We start from the raw sequence: 10,574 nt of genomic DNA on the forward strand, positions 1-10,574 counted from the left end.
TTTGTTCTCTGGCATGCGCGGCAGCGGCTGGGGTGGAAATGAAACGTGCCCATCTCTACCCCAGAGGGAAACCCGGGCTGCCTCCCGCCCCCGGCTTCCTCCCCACGGAGGCAGGGACCAGCTGAGCTGAGCCTGGCCCCTTCCCCACCCCACGCATTCCCACGCGAGGCACTTGGCTACCGAACAGAAAGGATGGGCACGTCTGAGCCCACACCCTTTTTGGGGAAAGCTCCCAGGGATGGAGCAGGCAGGGATAACAGGGGACATGTCCTCAACTGCAAGTCTGGGCCATAAGTAAAAGAGCTGTCTTGGGTTCCCAGGCACCCATGGGTGCTCCCATTGGGTGCCCATGGCAGTGGGGTGTTGGGGGACACGTGGCACTCGGCAGGGTCCAAGCAGCCATGGGGCACCTGTTGGAAGGCTGCTGCCACTGGGATGGGAGAGGAGGGAGAGGAAGAAGAAGAATGGAGAATGGAGGAGCAAGAAGGAAAAGGAGGAGCAAGAAGGAAAAGGAGGAGAAAGAGAAGATGAAGGAGAAAGAACAAGGAGAAGGAGAAGGTGAAGAGAAGAGAAGAGAAGAAGGCGAAGGAGAAAGAAGGAGATGAAGGAGATGAAGGAGAAGATGGAGAAGATAGAGAAGACAGAGAAGATGGAGAAGTTTTGCCTCCCTAGGTGTTTTTGTCCACAGACAGATTTGCAGAGAGCAGGGGCAGGTGCCTGGGGCTAGGGTTCTGTTATTAGGGTGACCTTTACATCAGACTTATTTAATTTCTCCAGCGATGATGTTCCCCGCTCACCTGCTGACTAATATTCGCATAGGAAATAACCAAAGGTGAAAGCGTGCGGTGGCTGGTTCCTCTGCTTCTCTCAAACACAGCATCAGTGCTCTGGCAATTTCGGATAGCATCAGGGGAAAATTATTAATCGGGGTGAAAGATATGATTCTCATGATGATTTCATTATTTTCCGGGCTTTCAGAAACGAGTTGCGGGACTGGAGCTTGCTCACCTCTCACTTGCAGACACAGCCCCAGCAGGTGAGCAGTGTGGGGGAGCCACCCTTAATTTGGGATGGCCAAGGAGGGGGGTTCTGAGCCAGGACAGACAGGGCTCACCCTGGGTCAGGGGCTTGATCTAGCCTGTCCTGGATCCTCTTTCCAAGTTTCCTCCTGGCATTGCATCTCATGAACTTTTGGCCCTGCATGGGCCACAGAGCAAGACGGAGGGGCTGTCCCCTCCTTGTCACCTTTCCATGCCACCTGGCTGGAGCCCACTGCTTGGCAGGGTGGTAAGGGGAGCACTGTCCGCCATGTTCAATGGTGCTGGTGGGCTCAGAGGTGGACATCACCTCTTCCTTCGCAACTTCCTACATCCCCATTAAAAAAAAAAAAAAACACACACAAAACCTAACTAAACTAAATTGAATTCCAGAAACCATGGAAGCTTACAGCAAGGAGGCTTGTCCACCTCGAGGCCGGGTGTGGGGTGGTTCGTTTGGCACTTGCAACATGTTTTGATTTCTAGAGGCAGAAGATGTGATGGAAGATCTCACTGTTGAGATCTTGACTCACCAAGCCAGGGGTCGGCAGGAAAAACTGGCTCATCCTCTCCGCCCCACACAGCAGCTGAGGGCTGTGATTAAAATCATAGCATGAACTGCTCAAACTTTCCAACACACACTTGAAACAGGGTGTAAGTTGATACCTGAGGTGAGGAGAACCTGTTGTGTCCCATGGGTGCCTGGGAACCCAAGACAGCTCTTTTACTTATGGCCCAGACTTGCAGTTGAGGACACGTCCCGTGTTGTCCCTGACTGCTTCATCCCTGGGAGCTTTCCCACTGGTTGGTAGAATTAGACCGTACAGCAATGTTTTTGGATGCTCGGGGCAAGCCAGGAACTCTCTGGCATCATGCTGATGGAAAGCTTGCTCTGCCACAAGAGAGAGAATAGGGGGCTTTTTGTATGGGGTAGTCCTCTTCTATCTGGCCACTGAAAGAGCAAAAGAAGGGCAAAAAAGCAACGAGAAATATGTGAGAATGCAGTTTGTTCTTCAAAACTAAGAAACGGGGACTTCAGCGAGCACGCCACACCACTTCACTGAAGCACAAATGTCCTTTTTTATTACAACACGAAGATGGCCCAATGAGTCAACAAGGGTCTCACCAATGCAGCTGGGACCCAGATAAGGCTGCGGTCTCCTGCAGCCATCACCGTCACGGCACACAGGTATCACCCTGAGCAGTCACCTCAAAGGGTAGAGGGTCAGTCCCAAAAGGGCTTAGAAGCATTTTGGGTATTTAAGTAGCACTGAAATTTTGAAAGATGTGCAAGAAAGCAATGATCAAACACCTTGGATGTAGCTCGCTGAAGCGCATGGAAAGCAAAGCTTCCCAAATAAGATGGGGAACACAAGTTAACATGAAAAGGTGCTGAGGAAGAGATTATGATCTGAATTCACACCTGTGGGTCTGACCCAGGCAGGAGGCAACAGCTGGGGCAAGAAGAGGAAATGGTTAATAGTGTTTGCAAATAAACACGGAAAGCATTGAGGTCTGTCAGATACTTCTCAGAAATTAGGAAGGCCCCTGCAAACGATTTGCATGAGCAACAACAACATCAATGCCTGACCCTGCAGGGAAAGGCAGCAGCCCTGGGGAGGGGGTGGGGGGTGAGTAAGCAGTGAGTAAGCGGAGGGATGGAGCGGAGGCACAAAACTGTTCCTTTAGCAAGCAGAAATCTGCAGGGCTTGGGCAGGGCAACGGTAACTGTGATGCAAAGGTGCCACAGGGGTATGGCATGAGGTCACTGCCACCTTCAGCAGGACATCAGGGTGCTGCTCCGGCCAGTTGGCAAAGCTGATACCCAGCCCAGTATTACCAAGGGCTCCGATGGATCAACTCTAGCCAGCAGTGCCGCTAAAACCCATGGAAATCAGGAGCTGCTGCTGCTCAGGTTCTCAGTAACCTGCCCACACTCAGTGCAGGACCTGGCGCCAACTGGAATGCATCCATGCATCCCAAGTAAAACTCCAGCAAATGCACCTCCTGGTGCAAACTCACACCCTCCTGGCACCCAGGGACACCTCCAGGCAGCACCCTGCCCGCAGAGCCGCAATCCCAGGCACCCCCAAGCCCTGCTGCATGTCCTGGTGCTCTCCAGCCCCTCACAACCAGCAGCAGCGGCACGCTTGGCCCCAGCTGCACCTGCACGCTGCCTCCATTTGAAGCTGGGTGAAGCGCTTGGGGACCTTTCTCAGCAATGTCACCCGCTGCATGCTCAGCGATGTCACCCACTGCATGCGGGAAGCGCGATCGTGGAGATTGCTGCATCAAGATAAAGAGCAGAGGAAGCAGGATGTCATCTCCTCAGGAGGGGCTGTCAAACCAAGCCTTCCTCGGGACAGACAGCAGCTGCCGAGAGGGCAAAGTGCACAAGGTCATGACAGGAGGAGGATATAGGGGAGCAACATTTTTAGGCTTTTCTGGAAGTTTTAATTTCCTGGAAGCAAGGCACAAGGCTGTGATCCCCCTCTGCTCTGCTGCCCCCTGGACCATGCGGGCACCCCATCCGCAGCCGCTCCAGCCCATTGAGCTCCAGGCTAGAGAGCGGGCAGCAGTCGGTGTGGGGCTGCAGCCGGGTTTTGGGGTGGGAGGAGGGTTTGGGGCGGTAGGAGGGCATGGGGACGCACCCTGCGCTGAGGCCGCCTTCCCAGCTGAGCCCATCAGCGCCCTTCCCGAGCACCAGGCTCATCACACCCTTCATTTATTACTGTTATTGCAATTAGTTAGCATTTATTTACCGATTATCTCATTAGAGACAAAAAAGTCAAGATAAAAAATTTCTGACCAATTTATGACACCCACCCCCCCTGCTTCCCGCACCCCGCTCCCTGGGTCCGCACCGCCGCGCCGCGTCCGCGCCCCACGGCCACGTGCGAGCCGCCACTACGCAAGACGCGGGGCGGAACGCGGCGCCGTGACGTAGCGTGGCGCGCCGTGACGCAAGGAGGCGGAAGTGGCGGCAGTGGCGGCGGTTGCCGGGGTAACCAACGCCGGGCGGCCTACGGGTGCTGCGGCCATGGGCGAGCTGGGGGCGGATGATGGGGCTGGGAATACGTACAGCCTGCGGCCCAGCCTGCAGCGCCGGTGAGGGACCGGGGGGCGCCGGGGACGGAGGGGGGATGCCCTGGGGGCTTTGGGTCTGAGGGGATGTGGGAGCTGCGGTGGGACTGTCCGGAAGGGGGTCCCTGGGCATGGGGGGCTTGCATGAGGCTGTGGGTGCTGAGTGAGGGTGTTGGGAATGAGGGGGCCCCCGGGGTTTGGAGTCTGGGGAGGGCACTGGATCAACTTTGACATGAGATGTAGGGGGTGGGGGGGGGAGCAGAGGTGGGGATGCCGCTGAAGGGGCAACGTCGGATGGGGCTGGTTTCACACCTCTGCTTGTGGGTGTTTGGCTTTTGGCAGGGCTGGGTAAGTATCGCTGTCTCAGCTGGGCTTTGTTTCCCCGTGGTTTTCATTTGTCATTATTCTTTATTATGTGAAAGTTACATTTTCCCACGTGAGGTTGTGTATGTTTTTACACATCATGTTAACTTTCTTGGCCTTCTTTTGCCGTTTTGTTTTTTCTGTTTTTTCCCTGATAGGTTTAAATCATCGACAGTAAAAGAATGTATCCATGCAATACTGAAGGAGAAACTGGCCAACGTACAGTACGTCCCTGAAGAAATGCCTCAGCTTACAAAGTCTTTGTCAGAGATAATAAAAGACAGACTGAAAGGTAAGGAGACTTGCTGGGGAAGTCGCTTCTTTTCTTACTGTGTCCTCTCCCTTTGACAAAATCCCTCTTTCCTCCTTTATTCTTTAAATCTATTTCTTTGCTGTTGACTGACTCGAGTTGATGGTTATGAAACATTCTGGCCTATATACATATGTCCTTGCCTGTGGAACTAGAAACCTAATTCAAGCAGACAAGAATTGTTTTTGTAGACCGGCTGGTCTGGTATATCAGCCTTGGAGGGCTGCAGGGGGAAAGAAGCTGCATTAGAGGGAAGAAAGAAGAAATGCTTAATTGCTTCTTGCCTCAGTATAGCAGAAAAAAACTACTGCCAGTTAAAACAGAGTTGGGTCAGAGTGGAATAGCAGGGAGATCAGAACAAGACCCAGTGGGAGCAGCAAAGGGGGAGAGAGTTAGGGGCACAGTCAGCCAAGGAGGGGTGTGACTACAGCCTTACAGCACTGGAAAAAGGTCGTGGTGGTGCTATATGGGATGCCCTCCAACATTTCTGAGTTCAAGAACTAAATTTCAGGCTCCAGCAGGTGTTTCCTGCATTCAGTGCTGGAACAAGTACATAGATACGTGTTGGCACTGTCACTTTTTTTGCCTTCTCCCTGAGGACAGGCTGGTGCTCCATCTGCTGGGTTGGCCTCACACGGTGACACAGACATACCGTCACTCTCAGCAGGAACTGTGGGTTTATTCTTCTCCCAGAATTATGCATCTGCTTTAAGACAAGCAGCAGCTGTAGTCCCAGCATGTGTTGATGCCGAGCTAATACACACAGGGCTTGGCTTCAATAATCTGTAAACACACTCGCAGTAGCCTGAAGCAAGACTGGCCCAGTGTGGCCATTGTATCAGCTGCTATCTCTGACAGATCCTGACATGGTGAATGTCACCAGCCCCAGCATCTTGATCTTAATCCTCCAGTGGAAATAGTGCACCAGAGCCTTCCTGGGACACTGTTTTGTTGAAGACAAGCATTAGGATCTATATTTCATTTTAAACATGCTTGTTCTGATTTGGCTCCTGGAATACTGCCATGGCCTGATTGGATTTGGCCTGTGCCCCAAAGGTATTTCTTTACTGCTGTAAAACAATTGTGTATCTTTGCAGACGCATAACATAGACCCGCATATGCTTTTATGTGGTGTTTTATCCCAGTTCTGAAGCAAAGGAAACACCTGTGTGGCAGAAGAATCTCTTCAATACCTTTGCATCAGAACATTCTAAAAATAAGCCAATTTTTTTCAAGGAGGGTTTTGCCCATCAGTGGCCTTATTTACATTCTTTCCACGTGTTTAGTTCTTGAAAGCTGTCCAAGTAGAATGCTGACATATAGTGTGGCTGCTTAGGGGTGTCTGCTGCCGTAGATGCATCTTTTGGCGGATGCCAAATACTCTGTTCACCTTTAACTCAAATAAGACCATTGTTCTCTATACCTGGGAAAATGAAGCCACATGGCAGTTTGTCCACTTTGCCAATTGCATGGACTTGTACAGGACACTTGCTTTGTACCCAGAAATCTTTTGCTTCCTGGCTCCTGGTTTGGGCTTAAGCTGTTGTTCTCACTATTATTTCTTTCTCTCTCTCCAGAGGAAGGATTTGACAGGTACAAAATGGTGGTTCAGGTCGTGATTGGAGAGCAGAGAGGAGAAGGAGTGAAGTAAGTTTTGCATATTCTAATTGTATTTCTGTCATTTTTGTTGGGTTTGCATGTATTTTTTTCCCTTGGAAGCTGCTTCCAACTTTCCTAGGTACAAAGATCTCTCTGCAGATGATAAAGTGTGTAAAACACTTTCTCTTTAATTGGCAAGTGAGGGTTTGGATTGTAGCTGACTGAATTACCCAGTGATAATTGTGTGTATGGTCATTCTTAGCAAGCTGAAATGCTGAAAAGCATTTGTGAGGAGTGTTGCAGAAAGGCATTTCATGTTGTACCCATGATGAATAACAGCACACATCCAGTCCATTCTCAAGGTCCTGCTGGAGCACAGGAGCCATAGTAAGTCAATTCTGTCTAAAGCCAGATTTCCATAAATACTTCATTTGCATTTAATCCCCCAGGTAGGCAGTTTTCAGAAGTTTAAATTTCTATAATCCTCATGCAATACTGTCATGGGAATCAAGCCTAGACTGTGGGTGCTGAGCACTTGCAGTCCAGCTCCAGATGCCTGCAATCAAACAAAAGAATTCCTTTTGGCTGCAATAGTGGGCTGTAATTTTCCATTACAAGTGAGCAGGGAGAAGACAGAAGAGAACAGCTCACAGGGTTTATGTTCTTTATCTGCTGGGCTTATCTTTATTATTGTGCCTGGTACTCCAGCAGAAGATCAGTGCAGCAGAGCTGTAATCAGATCTGGTGCCTCGGTGTTCTGGAGGTCAGGGAGGAATATCCATACCTGCTGCTCCGGCTTTTGTCAGGAATGTCTGTCTGCAGGCACGCTGCTCCAGAAGCACCGTACCAGGGTGAGCAGTTCAATTAGGTGGTCTGATTTGAAATGTGAAGCCCAGCAACACAGACTGACAGAGCCAATTGGAGAAATTCTCTGGTTTGAATATCCTATTACGGTCTGGTTGCTTGTCTTCAAGGTAAGGCTTGGACTGAAGCAGATGTAGAAAAAGGCTGGCAGGCTGGTCAGGGAACAGAGAGTATAGATAAGAAAGGACTAGAAGAGCTTAGCTCATGGTCTAGGAACACAACGTCTGCCAAGGAATACGATAGCTCCCTATAAATAAGTTGGGAATATGTACCACAAGGGTGCAGGAGGTGAAGGACAAGAACAAATAAGCTAAATTAGCCACTAGTGCGCATAGGCCAGAAGCCAAAGATTCTTAAGCACCACAGCAATGAGGTTTCAAGCCCTGCTGCCCAGTGGAGGTGGGAGGGCTGCGAGCTGATGAGTTTGAAGATGGAGCTTGATCCACATACAGAGGGCATGTGGTGGAATTGAGCAGTGGGGATCTAAGCAGGATTCATGAAAATGCTTCCCATTTCCTTTATCTTTAAAGGAAGTCTAGTTTGCTTTTCAAGGCCATCATTTCCATCCTTGCACATGAACTCTGTGGGTAATGGCTCCGCTCTGTCTCCTTTGTCTAGTATGGCTGCGCGATGTTTCTGGGATGCCGACACTGACAGCTACGCTCACGATGTGTTCATGAATGTAAGTATTGGTTGTTTTACCATGAGAAAGTGTAAAGCTACTTGCTTTTGTATGAGAGGCCAAGTGACCTTAAATAACGGAGCAGGAAAAAAATAAGCAATAGAAGGAAGGAACCAAGACTCCACTGAAACAGTATGATTTATGTCCTCATTCACAAAACATACTTAGATATAATATCTACCATAGTAAAACTTATTTCCCAAGCAGGTCACACAGTACTGTACAAAAGTCATTACAGTCACAACATTTTACAGGTGGGGAGAGGAAGCACAAGAGATAAAGTCTTATATGCTTTGCTGAGCTTCTGTTATGGAGTATAGCTGGAATCCAGGACTGAGCAAAAGGCAAGGTTTTATTTCATTATTAGCTTGGTTTTATATTAAACTGACACCTAAACATCTGCGGGTGGTTGGATGGAGTAAATTGAGGCACTTCTGGTATTTGGACACACTGGCCTGGGTTACACTACAACTGAGGCAAATAAGAAACTAACTAAAAGATAGAAAATCACAGTCTATTACAATATAAGATTATGCTGTGGTCTAAATGTTCCCTTAGGTTAGCCTTTTCATTTAGGCTAGCAAAAAGCTCGACTTTACTAACATGGGGCCTTTCTCTGTTCTCCCCAGGACAGCCTGTTTTGTGTGGTAGCTGCATTTGGCTGCTTCTACTATTGAAGATGGTAAATATTGCACAGAAGGACAGAGGTGGGGGAGAATGCTTTAGGGTGTTTTTTTGTTAAAGTGCACAAAAGCATCATATTCTTCCTTTAGTACCTAACAAAATAACAGCTCTACAAAGCACGTCCTACACACTACAACATTCCTTCTTTCTTGTGGATATTGACAGAGCTTTAAGCACAATAGTATTACGTCCTTTATTTAAATCACCCTTTGTTTTTTATATAGTGTGTTGGTTTTGTCCTAAAAAAGTGTTTTGCCAATTGCCATTGTTTCTAAGGCAAACCCAACTTTTGTCTTGAAAGGGTTCTGTTGCTTCTATTTTTGTTAATTTTCAGAAATGAATGAGATATTTATAAGAAATGTAACACAATAAATTTATGTATTTAATATTTCCTCTCCTGTGGGTTGACTCTTGCCATTTCCACAGTTTGTCCTCTTCCTCCGCTCTACAAGATGCAGTAGCCTTGAGCGCTTGTCTGTGCTTCTCAGATGATCGTTTTCTGAGGATTCTTTGTAAATTAACCCATAAAGCCAACCTCATACTCTGGTTATCCAGATTTGTTCCTATGACTCTCATAAGATTTGGGCTGTGAATCCCAGCGCAGCGTCACATGAGATGATATTACCTGATAGGAAGACAAGGTATTTAGGGCATTAGGTCAGGCCAGCAGCCTGCTCACCCCACTGATTGCCGAAACTCCTCCCTGCTCTAACTCCCCATTGGTTTGGTGCAGTTTGGCACCCATGGATGCTTTGAGTAATCGCTGCTCATTGCCCTCTTCAGCAGATACTGCGGTGCTTTCCCAGTCTTTGTCTTTCTGTAATTGTTTTGGGATACAAGAGTGGATGTTTGGAGCCTGAATCTGTTAGGACTCTAGCCTCAGAAAGGAGCAGTAGAAAAGGCTGCTGTAGATCGGAAAAGGAGTACTGAAATCTGACATCTGCCCAAAAGTTAGAGGACTGGATTGGTTCCTGAGAGACTGAGTGCCACCTGAGTGCATCTCAGGTGTCCATCGGAAGGTGGGATGAGTTGCCGTCCTCTTGTCTCTGTGCTGACCAAGGCACAAATGCAGCTGAACCATTTCAGCGGTATGAATGGCTTTAAAGTGCTGAAGTTGGGTGAGGTGAATCCTGAATCCCCACCAACTGTTTGAGCAGAACTTGCTCTGTCCATGCAGCTCCTCCAATACAGGGAAGTAACAAATTATAACGCATCTTCTAGAATCACTCATTCAGCTACAATCCTGGAGGCAACAGTCTCCTGTTTCTGTATTTGTTTGAAAGCAGCTTCCTCTCCTTTCCCTCAGATGGGGAAAGGAGGGTGACTTACCGGATTGCTTTGTCCCTGCCTGTGGCTGTCACTTGTTAATGGAGCTGCAGAGAGGAGGTGATGGTGCTGTTTGGTTTGTGTGTGAACCTGGGAGTGCAAGTTTTGGGCAACAGTAAACCCTCCACATAAAGACACTTGCCAGAAGACCATATACAGCCACAGATTAATTTCGAGGCTGTTATTTAAAAGTCATGGTGATTAAATCACGGTTTTTCACCTTGCGCTCACTCTGTTTTGGAGTCTTTCAACAGCTGTTTCATGAAAGCGTTGTATGGAGCAGCTTCGAGTCTGTGATTGTTCAGCTCCAGCCACCCTTGGCCATGACCTGGGCTGGGTAACAGGTGCTGTGTTTTCCCTAGAGAAAAACCAAGCAGCTGCTGAAGCAATAGGACGACGTGAAGGGCTGAGGCAAAGCTACTGCGGCATGGAGCAGCTCTGGGAGGGTTTGGCTCCCCCTTCCATAGTGCCCGCAGTTTATATTTGACACGTGAAGGCCCGCAGGGTAGGGTTGTGGCCGCAGCAGCAAACCTCCGCTGGGCTCCGGGGCACCCTCGACCGTAGGAGACCGGCCCCAAGGAGGACGGGACCCGTTGCGAGCCGGAACGAAGGTTCCGGGCGCGGT

At 49.1% G+C, this 10,574-nt stretch overlaps 1 protein-coding gene across 2 annotated transcripts; it reads left to right on the plus strand.

Moving 5' to 3' along the window:
* Window positions 1-4,000: 4,000 nt before the first annotated feature.
* On the plus strand, window positions 4,001-9,009 carry DYNLT2B (dynein light chain Tctex-type 2B). Of its 2 annotated transcripts, none has more exons than XM_065844872.2 (5): window positions 4,001-4,145; window positions 4,643-4,776; window positions 6,372-6,441; window positions 7,876-7,939; window positions 8,569-9,009. In XM_065844872.2, exons 1-5 carry the CDS (start codon window positions 4,078-4,080, stop codon window positions 8,614-8,616), a joined length of 384 nt encoding a protein of 127 aa, XP_065700944.1. In that variant the 5' UTR covers window positions 4,001-4,077; the 3' UTR covers window positions 8,617-9,009. The 2 variants fall into 2 exon arrangements, with proteins under 2 accessions (XP_065700944.1, XP_065700943.1); XM_065844871.2 differs by lacking the exon at window positions 8,569-9,009 and adding an exon at window positions 8,194-8,562.
* Window positions 9,010-10,574: the final 1,565 nt, after the last annotated feature.

Source organism: Patagioenas fasciata, chromosome 9 (genome assembly GCF_037038585.1).
Source record: "Patagioenas fasciata isolate bPatFas1 chromosome 9, bPatFas1.hap1, whole genome shotgun sequence".
Taxonomy (NCBI): domain Eukaryota; kingdom Metazoa; phylum Chordata; class Aves; order Columbiformes; family Columbidae; genus Patagioenas; species Patagioenas fasciata.